At 45.7% G+C, this 22,362-nt stretch overlaps 1 protein-coding gene across 4 annotated transcripts in view; it reads right to left on the bottom strand.

Annotated features, from left to right (window-relative positions):
* Positions 1 to 22,362, bottom strand: part of LOC138295834 (uncharacterized) — a 1,330,477-nt gene that overhangs the window by 81,994 nt on the left and 1,226,121 nt on the right. For all 4 annotated transcript variants that reach the window (XM_069234393.1, XM_069234396.1, XM_069234394.1 and 1 more), the window contains one exon: positions 19,554 to 19,631. In XM_069234393.1, the coding sequence (XP_069090494.1) occupies positions 19,554 to 19,631 (78 nt within the window). The remainder of the gene's footprint in view (positions 1 to 19,553; positions 19,632 to 22,362) is intronic.

Below are 22,362 nucleotides of genomic sequence, written 5' to 3'. Positions count from 1 at the left end.
TACAGGACCTTTTTGCACAGGGCAACACCCCATCCCTCCTTCTTACTGGAATATCACATGGTGGTGGTGTTGTCGGTGAGGACCTGAACCACCCTTCCCTTGATGGATGCTAGTAAGGTTTTCAATGCTAAGTGAATTGCCCATAATTTCAAAAAGTTAGGCCCGAATTTATACTTTTTGACGCTAAACTGCGCTAACGCAGTTTAGCGTCAAAACGTTTAGCGCCGGCTAACGCCATTCTGAAGCGCCATGCGGGCGCCGTATTTATTGAATGGCGTTAGCCGGCGCTAGCAGACCGGCGCTGCCTGGTGTGCGTGGAAAAAAACCACGTACACCAGGCAGCGCCGGCGTTGGGGAAAATGGCGTTAGGGCGTCTTAAAATGGGGCAAGTCAGGTTGAGGCAAAAAAATCGCCTCAACCCGATTTGTGCCATTTTTAACGACGCCCAGACGCCATTTACATGACTCCTGTCTTAGTAAAGACAGGAGTCATGCCCCCTTGCCCAATGACCATGCCCAGGGGACTTATGTCCCCTGGGCATGGTCATTGGGCATTGTGGCATGTAGGGGGGCACAAATCAGGCCCCCTATGCCAAAAAAAAACCAAAAAAATTATACTTACCTGAACTTACCTGAATGTCCCTGGGATGGGTCCCTCCATCCTTGGGTGTCCTCCTGGGGTGGGCAAGGGTGGCAGGGGGGGTCCCTGGGGGCATGGGAGGGCAGCTGTGGGCTCATTTTGAGCCCACAGGTCCCTTAACGCCTGCCCTGACCCAGGCGTTAAAAAGAGGCGCAAATGCGGGGTTTTTTGCCCCGCCCACTCCCGGGCGTGATTTTTGCCCGGGAGTATAAATACGACGCATTTGCGTCGCAGTCATTTTTTTAGACGGGAACGCCTACCTTGCATCTCATTAACGCAAGGAAGGCGTTCACGCAAAAAAATGACGCTCATTCCTCATACTTTGGCGCTAGACGCGTCTAACGCCAAAGTATAAATATGGCGTTAGTTTTGCACCGAATTTGCGTCGAAAAAAACGACGCAAATTCGGCGCAAACGGAGTATAAATATGCCCCTTAGTGTGGAGACAGGTCTCTACCAGAGACCATAGAGCTCTGATTTTCACCTCTCCCAGTTGACCTCCCCATCCCAACCGTAATGCGTCCTTCACCACTGTCAGTTCTGGGTTGAGTAGGGGCAGGAGTCTGATGCGGGTCCAATTGAGGTTGCACAGTCACCACTGCAGATCTTTTGCAGCAGCGTCAGAAACCTGATTGGATTATGACAGGTTTGCCTGCTGCTGTGCCTACTGAGACATCAGATAACATTGCAGAGCATGAAAATGGCATCTTGTATAGTTGAGAAGCAAGATGTAGGAGATAAATAGTCAAGAAGTCTCAGATCCATCATCACTGAGACTAAGGACTGATGCTGATACATTATGGTCACAGCTAGAATAACCTAAACTCTCTGGTCTGGAGGAAGGCCCAGTAACACACTGTATCCAGGATGGCTCTTATGAAACTACCCATGACTGACTGTAGGGAGTCCATCTTCAACAGGCAGTCATTGTGGTAGTGGAAGACTGGTACACTCGATCTCTGAAAGTATGTTGCAACCACTGCCATCACTTTTGCGAACACCCACGGGGTACTGGTGAGGCCTAAAGGGAGCACACCAAATTGAAACTGCTTGTGGGTCACCTTGAACCACAGGTAGTGTCTGTGAGCCTACAAGATGGGAGCATGGAAATAGGCATCCTGCAGTTCCAAAGCACCATCCAATATCCAGGATCCATGGAAGAGAGCACCTGGGTCAACATGAGCACCTTCAATTTGTCCAGCCAAAGGAAGAAATAGAGGGGTTGAAGATCTAAAATAAGATGAAGGCCTTCACCCTTTCTTGGTACAAAGATATAACAGGAGTAATATCCACTTCTGATTTCCAAGGCCAGAACTTTCTATAAAGGTCCTTTTGCCAACAGAGTCTGAACATCCTGCAGCAAAATGGACAAGCGGTCCTCTGAAAGCTACTCTGGTGCAAATGGAAGAGAGGCAGGTCGAAAAGGAATTGCAGGGTGCAGGTCCACTGAATCCACTTGTTAGATGTTATGACATGCCACCCATAGAGAAAATGACTGGTCATGCCTACTGCAGGGTGGTTGAGTGCCGCAAAGGGCAAACTAAAGCAGCTTGGATACGCCTCCTGGGAGGACAGGGGCTGTGAGGTTTCCTGCCTTTGTGGTCCTGGATGCTGGATGCTGGCTGTTGGATCCTATACCCCAACCTCAAAAGTACTGGGGTGCCTGCTATTAGGGTGGTGGGCCTTGGCATTGCCTACAGGAGAAACCTCTGTTGATGCCTCTAGTGTAGCGAACTGTTGAGGATACTACCTTGAAGGCGTGGAGTGATAAGGGAGCACACTGTGGCTTTACTTTCTTTAAAGTGCTCTAGGTTGGAGTAGGACTTCAGGCAAAGAGGTGAGACCCAACAAAAAAAAAATCATCAGTGATGCCTGAATGCCACCCAAGAATCCAGTGAATTTCATCTACATGTGGTGCCAAAGCAAAACGCTAGTCCTGACTGCTCTTCTTAAACCTTTGGTTCTGTCCAGGCCTGATCGTATGACGTAATTGGCCATGTTCTAACCACCCTTAATAGTCTGCAGCAAATTGGCTCTGAACTTCTGTGAGACTGCTGGCAAGATCTCTGCGACTGAGTCTCATGTGTGGAAGTACCTACCCGGAAAATGCTGGCTTTGATTGATCGAAGGGCGAGGCTAGTTGGAGAGAACACTTGTTTCCCAAATCCTTCAAGTCTCTTTAACGCTCTATTAGGAGAGGTCATAAGAAAACAGTTTGGGTTGATCCTGCTATTGGAACCCTGAACCACTCTGGAATAAGGTAGGACATAAAAAACAGGGTTGCCTTTTGCTGTCAAGATAGATACTATTGTCATCATACTGTAGGGGAAATGTATCCCAATCATCTCCATCATTCCCAAAGGCTGGTTGCTTTGATCAGAACCTGATCCGAAAAGTTGTTGGAGGTCTAGAAGGCAGCTCCTATGCAAAGGTGCCCTTTTGTCTGAGTCATAGTAAACAGGTGCTGCTCCAATCAGGACTGTTTCAGGACACAGTCTTGGCGGAGGGCGAGACAGGTTTCATTCAGAGTCAAACAGAACAATAGGTTCAGTGTCCTTACCAGTCTCAGTGGCATAAGAGTGGCAGGAAGTGGCATAGATTGTAGTGCCAGACGTGGAGCTGGCTTCAGAGTCAGAGATGAACCTGAAGGAGGTTTTAGTGAAGAAACCCATGAGATTATATTTCTCAGCCATCCAGTGTGTGATAGATAAGAGAAGATGTGAACAGCAATCCTCTGTTGTAGCAAAACAATTTTACAATATATATATATATATATATATATATATATATATATATATATATATATATATATATATATTTAGTTTTTTTCAGCTTATCAACAAATAGCAATTCATCCGCTTCGTAACTGCACCCATTCCCAACATTTTACATGATTTGCTCACTGGTAAAACAATCATAAATCTGGCTGTACTTTGTGGGAATGGCTGTACCGTGGTTGCCATACCCTGTAATGGTTTCTTTGCACATTCACTTGTCCGATACACCCTTTCATCAGCAGTACCCCTTAACCATTCTCGGATTGGCGGGATCGCTGTGCACATCCAGTGTCAGGCAATATCCCTTTTGTCAACCATCAGTCCTATTGCAGCAAGGAAGCAAGAGTAGTAGGAAGGGATACCTTTAATCACCATATTAAAAGTGACAGTTATCCCGCCCCCCGGAAGTGACTTCATTTCCGGTGGCTGGGACTTCCGGTGTCCCTGAAAGCCCTCCCCAGAAGTGACGTGGATGCATGGGGGGTGTCACGTGGTTTGTGACCTCATGGTGTCACGTGTTAGCCCCATGTCTGGGTCCTAGCCCCTGGGTATTGGCCTATGGGATGTGTAAAAAGTATGACTTAGTGATGTGCAAGTGGTTTCAGAGCTTGAGAGGGACAGGTCTGGACATGTCAGACATTCATGCCCAAGTGGCTGTTAGGGGGCCTCTGCATAGGGCGGCAAAGTGGGCGGTCTGGCCAAACCTCCACACTGCTGGCTAATCCAAAGGAAAAAAAAAAAAGTGGGAATGGTCAAATGCTGCTTTTGTTAGAGCCAGCCTATCAATTTAGAGAGGTAAATCTAAAACAGATGTGTGCCTATAGGCTTTCCCTGGGACACAGTGGAGGCTAAATTAGAAACTGGCCCTGTAATTAAAAGTTTGAAACACAACAGAGGTTGTTGTGGCAAAGCAAATCTAAAACAGATGTGTGCCTATAGGCTTTCCCTGGGACACGGTGGAGGCTAAATTAGAAACTGGCCCTGTAATTAAAAGTTTGTAACACAACAGAGGTTGTTGTGGCATAACAAATCTAAAACAGGTGTGTGCCTACAGCCTTTCCCTGGGACACAGTGGAGGCTAAATTAGAAACTGGCCCTGTAATTAAAAGTTTGAAACACAACAGAGGTTGTTGTGGTATAGCAAATCTAAAACAGCTGTGTGCCTATAGGCTATCCCTGGGACACAGTGGAGGCTAAATTAGAAACTGGCCCTGTAATTAAAAGTTTGAAACACAACAGAGGTTGTTGTGGCATGGCTAATCTAAAACAGCTGCATGCCTATAGGCTATCCCTGGGACACAGTGGAGGCTAAATTAGAAACTGGCCCTGTAATTAAAAGTTTGAAACACAACAGAGGTTGTTGTGGCATAGCAAATCTAAAACAGGTGTGTGCCTACAGCCTTTCCCTGGGACACAGTGGAGGCTAAATTAGAAACCGGCCCTGTAATTAAAAGTTTGAAACACAACAGAGGTTGTTGTGGCATAGCAAATCTAAAACAGCTGTGTGCCTATAGGCTATCCCTGGGACACAGTGGAGGCTAAATTAGAAACTGGCCCAGTAATTAAAAGTTTGAAACACAACAGAGGTTGTTGTGGCATGGCTAATCTAAAACAGCTGCGTGCCTATAGGCTATCCCTGGGACACAGTGGAGGCTAAATTAGAAACTGGCCCAGTAATTAAAAGTTTGAAACACAACAGAGGATGAGGGGCATAGCAAATCTAAAACAGATGTGTGCTTACAGCCTTTCCAGGGGTCACCGAGGGGGCTAAATTAGAAACTGGCCCAGTAATTAAAAGTTTGAAACACAACAAAGGCCAAGTATTGCCAACCTATAACAGATGTCTATTTCCAGGTCCCACCAATCACAGAGCCCAGGCATAATTACCATTGTGAGCCTTGTATAAGAACCCCTCACCTTCACAGACCTCTTTTTTCTGAACTACATACTGACATTTGTGGCAAGCAGGGGCGCATCAGGACATCATGGCTGGAAATATGAAGGGCAGAGCTCAGACTGGTGTTGCTAAACATCTTCTACTTAAGGTCTGTAACAGTGTGGTGTGTGTATGTGTTTTACTATAGTTTAACAATGACATTAGCCCCAACCTGTTTAACTATACATAGAGATGTAAAATTCCTGCTTTAAAAAAATTAAAAAAATTTAAAAAAATAAAAAGCTATTAGTGTATTTTTGAGATACTGTAATTACTTTGTGGGATGATTTTGTTTAATTGGTACTTGTAGGGTCTTGTGCGATGTATTTGTCTGTATTTTTACGGGGGCGCACTTATTTTGGGGATTGTATTGGTACTGCTTAACTTGTACCTGCTGGTTCTGGGCCTGTGTATGGGCATGTATTTTTGAAAATCTGCACTCATTTTGTGGGATGGTGTTCTTTTAAGGGGTATTTGTGGGGGTCGTGAGCTATGTATTTGTATTTTTGCGTGAGCGCACTTATTTTGTGGGGTGTAATGGTACTGCTTAATTTGTACAGGCTGGTTCTTATGTTGAGCATTTACATGAGTTTCTGATGATCTGCACTCATTTTGCGGGATGGCGGCGTGGTTTAATTTGTACTTGTAGGTTCTGGGGCTATGTATCTGTCGGTATTTTTGAGGGTCTGCACTTATTTTGTAGGGTGGCACCAAGGTTTAATTTGTACTTGCCAGTTCAGGGGTTGTGTATGGGCATGTATTTTTGAGGGTCTGCACTTATTTTGTGGGCTGATGGCCATGCTTAATTTGTACTTATGGGTTCTTGTGTTATGCCGTTGCATGTAGTTTTGATGGTCTGCACTTGTTTTGTGGGGTGGAGCCAGGGTTTAATTTGTACAGGGTTGTTGAGGGTATCTGTATGTATTTTTTTTATGTGTATTTATTGTAGGGCCACAGAATTCTGGGCTCTCACAATTAATGGCAGCAGTAGTGTGTTTAGACAGAGAGCTTTGGGGGTGCAAGGTTATTCATTTTAGAACTCTGCTCTCAGCGTTGCTGGATGCAGAGATCTAAAATGAATAACCTTGCACCCCCAAAGCTCTCCAGAGCTGTCCTGTACTCTGGGGTGGCCCATTATTAACTTTTTCCGAGCTGCTCTCAGAGCCCCCGACTCTGAGAGTAGCTGGAAAAGTTAATAATGGGACACCCCAGAGCAGTCCTGCACTCTGGGGATGCCCGCTATTAACTTTTTCCGAGCTGTTCTCAGAACCCCCTATGGGCTCTGAGAGCAGCCGTAAAAAGTTAACAACAGGACACCCCAGAGCAGTCCTGCACTCTGGGGATGCCCGCTATTAACGTTTTCCGAGCTGTTCTCAGAACCCCCTATGGGCTCTGAGAGCAGCCGTAAAAAGTTAACAACGGGACACCCCAGAGCAGTCCTGCACTCTGGGGATGCCCGCTATTAACTTTTTCCGAGCTGTTCTCAGAACCCCCTATGGGCTCTGAGAGCAGCCGTAAAAAGTTAACAACGGGCCTCCCCAGAGCCGACCTGCACTCTGGGGAGGTGCATTATTAAGGGTTTCTGCCTGCTCTCAGACCCACGTGGGTCTGAGAGCAGCGCTGAAACCCTTAATAACGCGCCTCCCCAGAGTGTAGGACGGCTTTGGGGAGGCGATTTATTAACTTTTTCAACCTTGCTCTCAGAGCCCATAGGGGGTTCTGAGAACAGCTCGGAAATAGTTAATAACGCGCCTCCCCAGAGTGCAGGACGGCTTTGGGGAGGCGCGTTATTAAGTATTTCAACGCTGCTCTCAGACCCACGTGGGTTTGAGAGCAAGGTTGAAAAAGTTAATAACGCGCCTCCCCAGAGCCGTCCTGCACTCTGGGGAGGCCATTTATTAACTTTTTCAGCCTTACTCTCAGACCCACGTGGGTCTGAGAGCTGCTTTAGCCTTAACTATAACGCGGGTCTCCAGGCGTCTGCAGCCTCGGAGACCAGCTTTATAGTTATGGCCAAAGCGGCTCTCAGACCCCTGTGGGTCTGAGAGCCGCTTTGTCCATAACTATAAGGCGGGTCTCCGAGGTTGCAGACGCCCGGAGACCCGCGATATCAAGATAACAGATCTCTCTGCTCAGAGGCAACGCTGCCTCTGAGCAGCGTTGCCTCTGAGCAGAGAGATCTGCTACCTTGATAACGCGGGTCTCCGGGCGTCTGCAGCCTCGGAGACCCTCGTCTCAGGGTTTCAGCAAGGCGGCTCTCAGAAGCCGCTGGGGAATACCCCAGCGGCTTCTGAGAGCCGCCCAGGATGTTTAATTACAGAGAATGCCGCGCGTGTTTCAGCGGCATTCTCTGTAATTAAACCTTCTTCCGACCGGCTCACTGAGCCCTCGTGGTGTTCCCAAGGCCTCAGTGAGTCGGTGCTAGCCGCCATAGTGCGGCGGTTGTTTTTAAAAAAAAAAAGAAAAAAAAAAGGGAGTAATGGCGGGAGGCCAGGTTCGGTGGGATCCTGACCTCTCGCGCTTGGGCCCTAGGGCCCATACAGATATAAATAAAAAAAGAAAGGAATAGCGTTTTGGGGGCCTTGGGATTGGGGGCCCCAAGGTCCCTTAGGGCAACATTTTTTTATTTTTTTATTTTTAAATAAAAATAAGGCCTGTGTGGGCATGAGGGCCCTGAACAGGAGGCTCAGAGCCCCCCAGGTCTCCATGGGGCAACCTTTTTAAATAAAAAATAAAAATATATATGGCAAGTGTGACCCTGGGGTTTAGGAGACCCTGGGGTCTAGAAGGTTGTTTTTTAAATCACACAAATTAAAAATAAAAGATGTTGAAATCAATAAAAAATAATAATGATTAAAAAACTATCCCTGGTAAAGAGCCTCAGAACCCAAAACCCCCATCCACTCACCGTAGTTCAGGGAGGGTCTGCCAGACTGGATTGATGTCCTGAAAAACCCAGGACCTCACACATGTTGCATCCACATCCGGCCATTTTCTTTTTTTTTTTAAAACAAAGACTGTGTGCTATTGGAACTGGCTCAGCTTGGAGTTTAGACTGAGCTCCGCCCCCACACATGGTTCAGAGCCTTGTTGAGCTAAGCTGAAAACCCGGCATGAATCCTAGGATCCAGTTTCCAGTCTATGCCTTATAGAGACAATCCTAGAGCTCGTATTATGCAAGAGCGCCACCATGTGGAATTTGTTTATTAAACCGTGTATAGTTTTTGAGAAAAGTTTTACAGTAGTCAATATGTATTTATACTTCCAGAACATAGGGATTCAACAATTTGAATCTTTATATATATATATATATATATGTATATATTTTTTTAATTACAATTTTTTTTTTTTCTAAATTTTTTATTTATTTATTTATTTTTCAACACTTGGTGTGCTTTTATGAAGGGTTCTGACCTAGAAGATGAATTGTGGTATGTTTAAAGGCAAATCTGTCTCTCTTGTACACAGGACCGTCAAGAGTCTGGGGAATCCCATGTGGAAATGGAGACCGTGCAGCAAGGTGAGTTACAGGCTATAGGTCATTCTAAACTACGTTGTCAGGATTGTTATTTTTTTATTTTACTTCTAATGGGCACCCATGTGTTTGCATAGGTTATGATGAAGAACTCAGGTGTGCGATTGCCTCTTTCCAACAAATCCTTCATGTTCAAGATGGGTCAAGCACCTTGTCACAGGATAACGTTTCTGCAGGTATATATTAGGGTTCTTTTTGTAACCCCTCTGAAAACCTAACAGGCCCAACAATCAGACCTATATTTGGCCATCTCAGTGAGTTTGTATAGTCTATGTATTATATTGTAAGTGTAACATTATTTTTTTATGTTTTTTATCCCGAGGGGCCCCTATGGAAGAAGCGATCCGGAATTTGGATGCAAAGCTTAAAAACCAGCCCCGCAAAAGGAAGTCCCCTGCGTCTAAGGACGGCCCGCCTATTAAGAAGGGACCCTCAAGCCGAAAAACCCAAGGTGAGTTTTAGAAAATGTAGAGTCTGGTGTATACAGTCCTTAGTGTGTCTAAACGTCTTTCACACCCATAGGTATAGCAGCTATAACTAGCCCTAATATGTATTTTGCTATCTTTACATCCTAGAATCATCATACCAGAGCTCCGGAGACGCCTGCCCTCAGACTAAGCAGCGGCTGTCGTCTTTAAAGGTCTGCACTGGGACTGCTCAAAACCCCACAGCGCCATCGGTACTCGTGAACCACCCAGAACACCAAGACCCACCCTGCAACCTCTCTACAACCACCGATCATGGTCCAGGTACAACTCTTAACTACACCACACCAACCGCCAGAAAGGGCATGCCCAGTACAGCGAACACTTCAGCAACAACTAGCCCGGGGATGGGGCATGGACAAACGGACATTATCGTTCTTACATCACCTAACGCCCAACTGTTTGTACCGTGTGAGGCCTCTGGAGGGTCCCCAAAACAGTGCAGCAGTCCTAAAATAAATCGGCTGTCCTTAAAGAGTTGTAGGAAGAAGTTCCAGACCCCTGAGCTACAATCTGGGCCTTTAGACCTGTCTTTTAAAATGTTTGTTAAGGTGCAGCCGGTTCCACCTAGGTCCCAGAGTTCTAATACAGGGGTGTCTGGCCTCGCCCTAGCCCTTCCAGGTTGTACAACTAACCCATCCCTGATACATGACTCGTCATTGGAAAATGATCACCCTGTAGAGGATCCTTATTCCCACTGTATAGGACTTCTTAAGGCTCTAGCTGGTACTACCCAGAGTTCTGAAGCCCCGGCATCCACTTGTGACACTTCTAAGACGATCCCCTCAGGGTTACAATCAGTAGGGTCTCAATCAGCAGCACCCAGCCACAGCACTGCCTCTACATCAGCGGCCATCCGTTATTACGATAAACATTTAACCTCCCCATGTCTGATGTCCCCCGATACAACCCCAGGGAACCCTGTTTTTACGTCCCGCTCTGATCCATCAACAGTGAGTGGGGGTGATAACGCCACTCACTGTCCTATAACAGGGGCAGCTCAGGGAGTTGGCAATCATACCTCTAATGTCACAAGTACTGGTCTTGAAACCAACCTTTCAAACCGTACTAGAGTTCTAGACAGCTACATTAAAGATATACATCAGTCGTTCAGACAATTAAAATGCCAACTCAGTCTTAAAACTTTAAAATTGTGTAAGAACGACTGTAATACAGGGGCATCCAGAGCTAGCATAAGGGCTTTAAAACAGCTTATGGCTCGGTGTAGAAACACAATGGCCCAAACTTGCGCTTCAACAGTTGTAGCCATGGGTAACATACCATCATGACTAGGCGAGCGTACATACACGGGGAATGTTAGAGCTACATTTACCAGTACAATGGGCCGTAGGTCTAAATATGAAAAGAAGCCACAGCACCTGCTTAGTAGAGCTCTAAGAGTTTTACGAGCGCTCAAAAGTCAGAGGTCATGTCAACCCCCAAAACCAACGCCCATAAGACCTCAAAATATAGAGTTAGGAGGTGCTGATGGTCTTTACAGGCCCTCTGGGGGTGATGGTCCGAGCAGTCTCAGCCTTAAACAATCTGAAGGAGCCCCATCCGAAGTAGGTGTAGTGTCAGTGTCACCATTTGTAAACAACCCAAATATTGTTCAGATCGGCGGGGGTCAGTTACCAAAAACCAGATGGGCCCATAAGAAGCCAAAGTGGCTTGGTAGCTCTAGAAACCGCAAGCTAGTAATAAAAAAGTTAAAGAAAGTCAGACTCTGCGTTACCAGAAGGTCTAAAAACACATCTACATCTAACTATCAAACACTATAACCTTGTCCACATCCAGAAACAGAGCCGCCCAATGTGTACCACCCTTGTAATGGGGATCGGTGTTAAAGACGAGGGTGCGGGGCCTTTCTGGACCTATCTTTTCAGGTAGTCCATCGCTAGGGAATACCCCTAGAAAGTATTTCTTAGCATATTTATGTCTACTTAAGAAGCCCCGTATCTCCGTAGTGTCCATTTTATATATTTTTTTAAAAAATTAAAATTTGTATTTTTTTTTTTTTACACTCTTTCAATGGTAGTCAAACATAAGCTGACGGGCGTGGTTGACCTGGATAACGCTGTCGAATACCGAGAACACAACCATGTTCACATTGGTCGCCAGCGCCTGTGTAAAACGTATTTCCGCTTTTAGATTTCCGTTTTTGATCAGGTTGTAGTGGTCACCGTCTTCCATGTCAGGCGTCAGGTCAAACGCAAACAGAGTGTAGCCGGCAGCATACCCTTCTCTTTAAACAACTACTCCTGAGTCCCGCAGCTGTTTCCCCGTTATCGAGACCAGACCGAGATATTCCCGGACAAAATTTGATGTTCCAAAATTCGGCGTGAAAGGTTTTGCGGGTATCACGGCGCCCTAGTGAAGCAAAACGGCATAGTTGATATCGTAGTGTTTGAAGTTGAAAGGGTTTGAGTTGTAGAGGCCACTAAAAGCGGTATTGTCCACAAACCCTATGATGATGAGTTTCGGTAATTGCCCCAGAAATAGATTCTGCTGCTGCGTTAATCGGGTTCCGGCGGGGATGCTGAATATCTTCAGAGCAACTCTTTCAATGGCATACTTGGCGTTCGATAATTGTAAAGCTTCAGCATGGGCCAGTCTGACACTCGGGGACACTTTCACTCTCTTTACAAACAGGCTCGTGGACAATATAACCAGTTTATACTGCTCTGCATCACCGGTGATGAGACAGAAAGCGTCCTTGTTACGGTTAAGTTTGATCTTAAGATCTATACCATTGACTAACAGTTTGTCTTGGAAGAAAAGGTCTGAATGTACGCGCCCCAGGAGGTCAAACTGCCTACTGCCGGCGACGAAGCTGGCTCTTTTTTTAAATCCCTCGTTGTCCCCATCCAAAGCCGTGTTCTCCAAATGCGCTTCGGTATCTCTGTAGAAGAGCCCCGCTGAAAGATGGGTGTCCAGCGCGTCGCGACTATAATTTAGAATACTCTCTTGTAGGCCCTGTAGGCATACATGTTATCACTCTGCGTGACGAGATGATCGCCTAGGTTAATGTCCACTTGATTAAACATTGTTGCGATGGGGTAGGCGATCGGGGCCACTCTAGCATCAGCCTCGATGTTGGCACCATTCGCTTTGGTTATTTTACAGACGAGGTGCAGAAGAGTGTTGTTGAGATCAAGGTACATATCCGTGGACCCCGACACATAAAACTCTATCGGTGCAAGGGGTGTCAGAGCGGCCATAGACGACACTTCCATGAAAAAACTGTTTTCAATGCTGGTCTGTGTGGGTTTGAGAGAAAACAGATCTAACTCAGATTTGGCGCATTCACCCGATGCACAGTGTACGAAGGTCATGATCGATGTTTAAAAAATAGTCGCACTAGAACGAGTTCTCTTCTTCTTCTTGGACGATCTCTTCCGTCTTACGGCTCTTCTTTTGTGAGGGCCTTTTGAAGTAGTCCGTCGCTTCTTATAGGGCATTGGTGGACCCCTACGCCTCGAAGCCCTTCGCTTCCTTTTAGCACCACCATGCGCTTTATACAGCATCCCAGCTCCTCCTTGGGGCTGTCTGTTCATACGCTCGGCTACCGCAGACGTTACACTACCCACGACATCCTGGGCGATGTTCGTAGCAGCCGCTTTGACATGAGGTTTTGCAATTTCGAACCCTCTTCTCAAAAAGGGCATGGCTCGCCTAAACATGCTCCGGAAGAAACCCCCCAATCCAGCCCCATACATAACCGGAGCCCCTTGAAAGTAGGGCGGGTGGCCTCCATACCCAGCCTGAACTCTATAATAGTCCCTGTACATAGATGGATCCCCGTAGGTTTTCATGATGACCATCGCAGCTGTCTAATAGTCACCTTCGCGCCGGGGTCTTAAATGAAGCTTAACAATAACTTTCCCGTATTTAAAGGCAACCGGCTCCGACTGATCGTTGTACACCATGATGGTTATAGTGTCAAAATGGTTTTTAGAAATTGCAACATAGTCGAGTTTGTGATGTTGCCTATTAACCATCGTGTTATTTTCGCCCTGCACAGGGACCCACCTCAACAAAGGTGAATAACTGTCCCCAACCCTCTGCGGTTCTACAATATCGCTATAAACGTAGAGTGTATAAAATCCGCCGTTAATATCGGGACATGTAGGGTCTGGATCCACCTGCTTTTGCAGATGTTGTACGGTCCCTAAAACCCGTTGTAATTTACCACTACATTTAAACCTAGTATCATACTCAGGGGCTCTAAGAAAGACTTTTCTTCTAACGTAATCCAATACCAGATATATATTCGCATACTCTTCAACGCTGCTTATAGATTTGTTGATGGCCTCGATCACCGTCGCTACGGTAGGGTAATAGCCGTGTGGGTAAGTCAGGGGAAAGGTCAGGGCATCCTGCGGGTGCTTTATATGAAATTTAACATCGGACTTTGTAAAGGTATTCCAAGTTCTATGGTACTGTATTTCCGTTAGTGCCACCTCCCAGGGTCCTTTCAAATCCACTGGCTTTGCCAGTTTCACCGTATAACTCGAAATCTGATTGTCTGGGAACATGTCCTTCAAAGCATTGGATGGTAGCGTGATATAAAAAGGGGAGTTCTCCATCCTGGCGCTTACAGCTTGACCTCACACACCGTGCAACGAGCTGACCAGAACCCAACTGTTAAATTTCTCGGACCACCCTCGCCATTTGACCAGCACCTGTCTCCGGGCACCGCTCCCTTTCCGTTTCAGAACCTTTTCGACCCTCTACACCCTGTTCGGATCGTAGGGTACCTTCTGTAACTCTTCGTTGTAAAAGACACCTGCTACCTTTTCACCATCGTAGTCCTTTAACCTGTAAAAATATACCCCCTCTTTAAACTCAACACTTTCCACTTTGAATATCTCATCGCTGAATGTCTGCTGGTAGCCTTTGGTGAAGACACCTTTCAACTTTGAAACCCTGACATGATCCCCTTCTTTTAAAGACAGTTTCTTGACCTTCGGCGTGAGACGCCCACCGTACACCGTTCTCCACACCGTTAACGAATTATCCCTTGTTACCTTAACGGGGGCCATTTTGATTGTCCTGTGGTAGGTGGCGTTATAAACATCTATAAAAGCCTGTAGAACATCCACGTATCTGTAGGTGTTGTTGGCGGTGAAATATCGCCACATCTTCGACTTTAAAGTACGGTTAAAACGCTCTACAACAGCAGCCTTTACCTCTGTGTGCGTTACAAAATGTTGAACAGCGTGCTTGTTTAATAATTTTTGGAAATGTTTGTTTAAAAATTCCTTTCCGGCGTCTGTTTGTAGTTTTTGAGGCACGCGCCCGTTAGCGAAGATGTCTTTAAAAGCAGATGTAACGCTGGTACCACTTTTATCGTTTAATGACTCTGCATAGGCATACTTGGACAAGACATCTATGACTGTTAATATATACATGGAGCCATTGTTATGTTTTGCTAGATCTTGGAGGCTGATTATGTCAGCTTGCCACTGATAATCGAGCTGTGCGTTAACAACGGTGGCCCTCCTCTTAAAGCGTCTCCTGGCAGGTTTGTGTTGCGAATAAGCCTCTTCCCCAGCTAACCATGTCTTCACACTGGCACGTTTTACAGATTAATTTTCAGCTCGAGCCCTTCTAAATAGAGCTTCGGAGCCTCCGAAGCTTCCAACCCCCTGTTTATCGTAATAAAGCTTCCTTAAATCCGCATCCGTCATGCTGTCTCCCACCATCACCACGAAATGAAAGATGCCTGTTTTGTGTAAGGTCATTTTATTAAACATAAAAAACATAAAAGTGTGGCTGGGCTACACAACCAGCGTGTATTTGACATTTTGTGCTACATAGCTTATAGATGTCAAAACGACGGACCGCTGTGGCCTTTTTACAATCGTATACATAGTACAACACACATTACACATGTTACTCAGTGCATGTCCTTTTACAAACCCTAAGCGTCACGAACTTTGATATTTTTATAGCTATACTCTCAATAGCTCTAGACGTGACTTCCCGCTCCCCACGCCTATAACTCTGAACGCTCAGGATACTGACAGAATTCAACAGTTCATACAGTTCTAGGTATGACAATGCAGAACCTTTATTTGTGAGATAATCTTCAGTCATGTTCTCCAAAGCCCCATGTATCCCCGACTCAGGTGAAAGTCTTAACTTGCGATCGTGATCTTTGTCCGAGGTCAGGCATTTAACAGATGCGTTTAGCCGTCCATTGATAGACCACTTGGCGATACACACATGACTGCTACATTGAACAAGGCCGAAGGTTCCGAAATGTTCAGATACTGCAGAGTCACAGGTTGTATTTCAGCTATTCTTTCTTTAACCAGCACAAATATCAATCTCCCGATACAGATGTAGCCCGGGTGTAACTCATAGACATCTTGCATCTCGATACCCGGATTCCCCGCCTAAAAGTGAGTAAGTATGGAGCGTTAAGTAACACATTTATGGTCTGCTTTATTTATTTATTTATTTTTATTTATTTTTTTAAAACAGCTTTCGTGGGGCTAAAGACATCATTCTTCTGTTTTTATAATAAATGTCACACATTTGTCTTTCTATAACCCTTTCTATCATACTTTTGTCAAAGTGGGGACACATCCCGTGCATACGGTCGAGTTTTGAGCAGGGCTCAGCAGCGTATTGGATCTCATTGACAGCCGCAGCCAAGACCTTAATCATATCACCGTGGACACCTTTCTTCACAGCTGACAGCCTGTGCACCACCCTTAACAAATTATATACCCGGTGAGGGTCTAGCCGGCTACAAATATTGCGAATTGTTCTTGCAGTGTACGCATCGTATAGACATTCGTGAGCCTCCTGTTGAGGTTCATTAATTTTATGCCCGTAACAAAGGTCATAATAATCCCGTTTAACACACGTGTTCACAACGGCCGCTGCAAAACCTTTAACTGGCCATATGGCGTCATAGGGTACGCCCGGAGCTTCCTTTTCAAAATCGCGGATAGTGTAGGTGCAAACACATTTCTTACGAGGCTCTTTGTTCTGGCTTGTAATACTTTCAGACTGTCTGGAACAGCATAAGCAGTAAAAATTTACGGCGTTAACCTTTGGCGCGGACCCTTCTAGAGGCTCTCTTTCTTCAGTTGCGTTCTAGGGTTCAAACAGAAAGCACAAGACACATTATCAGTTAAAAGTATGACACCAGAGTATACAGGCAAAAAAAAAAAAAAAAAAAGACGAAAATGTCTTTACTAACCTCAACATTCTTGCCACACTCAGAGGCTCCTCTGAAATCTTGGGAGTCGCAGAGGTCCATCGGGTTAGAAACATCGCCGGAGCTTACAACTCATGGCTGCACAACAACGGCCTCTGACTCGGGGTCCTCCTGGAAGCCCATGTCTTCATAGATGGGCGAATTCGGTGGTGCTACATATTCTTCAACATCTTCAATGTCTATGAAGTTAGATGCAACACTTAATTCATCTTTCGAGGCATCGCTGTCACTGCCGGCCCCCTTAATAGGGGATATCAGGGTTAACACATCCTCGAGGTTGAGCTTTTCAAGCCGATAGCAAAGTTCCTCTTGAAAACCGGTAACATCGGTATCCTGGGTGTCAGGGCCAGCCTGTTGTGCATTCTCATCCATCGTAAGAGGTGCTAGGGTGCGGTAATATCTACCAATAGTGTTCAGGGCCCCTGAGGAGGCGGCTTTTCTGGCGATCGGATTGTATCTCTTCATGGCGCCTTGACAAACTGTTTCAGCACTGGTTCACGGTTTGACAGTCGGTTCTAACCAGCTCCTTATATGCAACATTTCAAAAAAACAAAAAAAAAGGGGTCTCTACTCGGCAACACCATGAGGTCACAAACCACGTGACACCCCCCATGCATCCACGTCACTTCCGTGGAGGGCTTTCAGGGACACAGGAAGTCCCAGCCACCGGAAATGACGTCACTTCCGGGGGCGGGATAACTGTCACTTTTAATATGGTGATTAAAGGTATCCCTTCCTACTACTAGCAAGTACCGGAGATATGCTTCCAGTCCCCTCTGCACCAAAGATCACCTGTCTGGGCTCCTGCACTTTTCGTTGGCCTAGTACCTCATCCAATCATATAAAATAATCCCCCTCACCAGTATGGACTTTGTTTCCTGACCATTCCCTATTATTACAGAGTCAAAATACGTTCGGTGAAAGTACTTGAATTGTATTGGTCTAAGTCAGGAGGATATCGCCTAGTACCTCAAAGCCATTTTGGTTTCATTCCATTCTTTGTTGTCAAGATTAGCCAGAGCTTTCTCTTACCTGGTTCTCGGTTACTTCAACAGGTCTGGGCGCACTGATATAGTCTAATCTATACATCAGTGACATGCCGTTCTAGCCTAATTGTTCCAAAGTTACTTCAGGCTTGAGGGGGTTAAACTCTAGGACAGCAACAACCGGATCTTTGTGGTTGCTTGTCGGGGCTGCAAATACTTATATAATTGTGACTTACTTAGGCAGTACTCGGACACAAGCTGCGCACATGATTTGGGGAGGTCACCGACCCAGCTGTCCCCCAACTTTGATATTCCTTTTACATCCCAGTATTTAAACCCCTTAAGGCCTGCCAACCTTGAAAGCCAGGCACCCTGTAAGAGAAGGGGTTGACCAGTTGGTGTCTTATACCACTTAATGGTTTATAGGGCCTCTGGCCAAATTATGAGCCAGGGCATAGTCAATTCTAAGAGTCCCAGCAGTATGGAGGCACCTTATAATCCGCCAAATTAAAGTCCTGAAGGAGATCAACTTCCAATGTTTAAAAACCTGTCATTTTGGTCACCAAAATCTAGTCATTAATAATAATAATGAACTGGCATGACCAGTAGTAAAGATGGATGTCTGGAATACACAGCCCACCTTCATACAGTACCTACATACACTTAAGAAACGAAACCCTGGACTGAAATCCTGCCTATAGGAACTTCCCCAGGAGTGACTGTATGTCAGTGAATAAGGCAGAAGGGAAATAAATGGTAATTCTGATGCATGTATGGGAATCAGGAGAGTATGTTTTTTAACAGCGCACCTTTGTCCATGATAAATATGGGTATTGCCCTCCAAAGCTTCCAAGTCCCTTTTAGTGTTGTTAAGGAGGGGTGCTATATTTACACCGCAGCACCATGTGGAGCCTAAGGAAATGCAGGCTAGGCCTCCAGGTACAGACCGAAACAATAGTCAGCCATAACACAGGATAAGGGGGGTGGACTCGCTCTATTTCTGTAGCTGTTTTGAAAAGGGACCACACATCACAGGAGGCGCAGCACTGGCCATAATGCCGATGCCCTAATGTCCCACTTAATGACAGGTGTTAGGGTCACACATTTCTTGAAACCCAAGGCAGCAACAATTTTAAAATTCCAGATGGACCCACCTCGATGGGCACTCTACCCAGCTATCTATTGTTGAAGAGGGAGTGCTCGTGTACCATGCCGTGCAACCCGTTGCCTGATGCTGGTGTATCCCTCCAGCGACCCCCTCACACTGCCTTGAGGGGCGTGGAGGCATAGAGACGAGTCAGGGTGTGCCAAGGCACATCAATCATCTTTACCCAGCTCCTGTTTATTCAGGCCAGGCAGCAGCCTACGTCAAGACGCAGGAGGAGAGCGCTTGCCCTTGGCCCCCAACTGAGTTCTCCTGTTAACAGTGGACAGGACCCTTGGATTCACTCCCAGACCAACTCCTCTCTAGATGCCAATGTGGCGACTCTCCTGTCCCAGGGGCCCGTCACATCTTCAGACCCAGACTCACCTCTTGGCCCAGCCACAGAATTCACACCAAGTCTGTGTCTCAGGAGAGGCATGTGCACCCACAGCGGAGGTTCATCACACTCTCTGCCCACTAATGCTGAGAACTGAGCAACCTGTGTGCCAATGGGGCCAGGATCAACATGATGATGCCGATTTTTCAGGGCTCAGATGGAGCCTAACCAAGTCGAAGCCTCCATTTTAGGCATTCAAGCTACACTTCACACAGTTTGTTATTTAATGGACCTTTGTTCTGGCTTTGTGAAAGTAAAAGTTATTGCTTGAGTTACTTCTGATATTGGAGAAAATTAAACAATTGTAACACAGTCACACTAGACGCAGAGGACGTTACTGTAAAATATCTGTTATAGATTTGGCACATTTATTTCCCTGGGCATAGACTGTTTAGCATTAAATCATGATATACATACCCTGCACCCATCGTTAAATGTGCACCTCCTCCTTCCCTGTGTTTTTTCTCACCCACAGCACCGCCAATTTTCAAGTCTCTGCACAAAGAGTAATAACGTCATGTAATAAGTGTATTAAAATGTCCTGTAGTATTACTTGTACTCATAAGAGGCACTTCTAACCATATGGTCCATTATTGTTTCAGGCTAATAATTGTTCACATGTAATAAGTGTATTCAAATGTCCTGTAGTATTACTTGTACTTATAAGAGGTACTTCTAACCATATGGTCCATTAGTGTTTCAGGCTAATAATTGTTCACTGCTTGGCAATGGGTTTTCAAATACTTCTAGCAGGTTTTTGGCTTTCCTCATTATACACAACATACACATACTAAGAATTACACATCTAAAAATGTTCTTGCATCTAGAAGGCAGGATTTAGACTTATAAAGTGAGCTTCCACATTTATTTCCTGATCCATCAAAGCCACTGCATGCAACTTCTGAGTTCCTCTCTCGAGTTTCATTCGGTTAGGATTTTGGATACCTTATAATTGGGAAGCTTTTCAGTAAAAATCCATTATCTTCCATATAAATGTTTTTGTGAGCAGATATGGTTATCTCTAAGTCATGCCCATCATAGATAGACCACTTTAATTCATTGGTGTGAAAATTCTCTGTAGCAAGAAAATTTATCATGTGATTGGTTTCCAATTAATATTTTTCACAAAATTACCACCTTCAACAGTTATGAAACGATCCAAAATACCTTTGATTCTTCTACTTAGGTAACATGCAATTTGAAGGATGAAAATGTGCTATAGTACTATACTGTATTTATCTAATATGCTTCCATATATTTGAGCTACTCTATCTCTCCTTGAGGTTTCGCAGGCTAATCACCACAAAAGACACCGAACAGGTTTTTTTGGGGAAAAATATGGAGACAGCTGTACTAGGATAACACCAATTCAGTTCTCTTTTATTATGGGAATGTTTACAGTTCTACTGTATATGAACAGAATTTGATATTTAATCTCTGTTTTGGTCCTCAGAATTGTACAGTGGTAAACGCAAGTGCATTTCCAGTTTGCTGCTTTTCGTCAGGGAGTGGGGCAGGTACACTATGGGCCTCATTATGACCCTGGCGGGCGGCGGAGGCCGCCCGCCAGGATTCCGCCCTCCATTATACCGCTCCGCGGTCAGAAGACCGCGGAGGGTATTATGAGTTTTTCCCTGGGCTGGCGGGCGGTCTCCAAAAGACCGCCCGCCAGCCCAGGGAAAAACTCCCTTCCCATGAGGATGCCGGCTCGTAATCGAGCCGGCGGAGTGGGAAGGTGCGACGGGTGCTACTGCACCCGTCGCGTATTTCACTGTCTGCTACGCAGACAGTGAAATACTAGCGGGGCCCTCTTACGGGGGCCCCTGCAGTGCCCATGCCTTTGGCATGGGCACTGCAGGGGCCCCCAGGGGCCCCACGACAATCCCTACCGCCATCCTGTTCCTGGCGGGCGAGCCGCCAGGAACAGGATGGCGGTAGGGATTGTCAGAATCCCCTCGGCGGCGCAGCGAGCTGCGCCGCCTTGGAGGATTCTTACGGGCAGTGGAAAACCGGCGGGAGACCGCCGGTTTTCCCGTTCTGACCGCGGCCAAAGCGCCGCGGTCAGAATGCCCAAGGGGGCACCGCCGGCCTGTCGCCGGTGCTCCCGCCCCCGTTGGCCCTGGCGGTAGAGAACCGCCAGGGTCAGAATGAGGGCCTATGTGCAGTTTTGTGGCAGAAACAAGGAATGCTGTAAGGGTAACATCCAGGACTCATCATATAATAAAGTAGTGCGTGCACCATTCTACAAGTGCTACAAGTTCCATGTACTCTTTAAAGAAACCAAGCAACTCAATGGATGTGTGACAGAAATCAGAGTCTATTCAAGATCCATCCAGAAGTGCAAGAGTGTGTGTCTATAAGGTCAGATTGTTTTTTGAAGAAATATCCGAAAGCCGAAAGCATACCTTGTGAAAGGATGATACAACAGTATATAAATGGCAATAGGGAAAAATCCAGAGGAGTAAACATATCCTTCGATGCACAAAAATATATGCTGAGTGGTTTCCTCTGCATATGTTTTTTATCACGCTACCACCTTTAACAGTTATGAAATTATCGAAATCACCCTTAAACGTTTTCTACGATAGTATGCAGTTTGAAGGAAAAATGTGCTCTGGGTCATAATTTACTTGTCTAATATGTTTCGGTATCATCCAAAACACAGAAAGGTCATGTTTTCAGCAAAACTGCCTCACCAAATGACAGTGATATTCTTTAGTGAAGGAACCCATGAGATTATATTTCTCAACAATCCAATGTATGATAGACAAGAAGATATATATAAAACAATGCCTTTATTGTGAGCAAAACACATCTTTTTAAACAATGTATTATTGTTTTCAGCTTATCAACAAAAAATAAATCAGCTTCTTCATCTCCTCACCCATCCCTTCAGTTCACATTGTTAAGTAGCAGAGTACAATTTAATCACAGAGAAAACCAGCCTAAATCCATTTGAAATTTTTTGAAATGGCTGTACCATTGAACCCATATCCTATGATATTTGTTTTCACATCCCCGTGTTTGATATACCCTTTCTTCAGCAGCATCACAGTGGTCCATACCCCTTAGTCATACTCCGAATAAAGGAGCTGCTGCATCCATCCAGTTGTGGTGATTCTGCTCTTGAAGAAAGCGTGCTTGCATGCTGGGCCTCGAGATCCCACTGCCAATAATAATTCGCTATTAGGAAAGCCATATCAATAATTTCCCCACTAGTTTGGCA

This window comes from Pleurodeles waltl, chromosome 5 (genome assembly GCF_031143425.1).
Source record: "Pleurodeles waltl isolate 20211129_DDA chromosome 5, aPleWal1.hap1.20221129, whole genome shotgun sequence".
NCBI lineage: Eukaryota > Metazoa > Chordata > Amphibia > Caudata > Salamandridae > Pleurodeles > Pleurodeles waltl.
The sequence above is the reverse complement of the archived record's forward strand: the minus strand, read 5'-3'. Positions and strand labels throughout refer to the sequence as shown.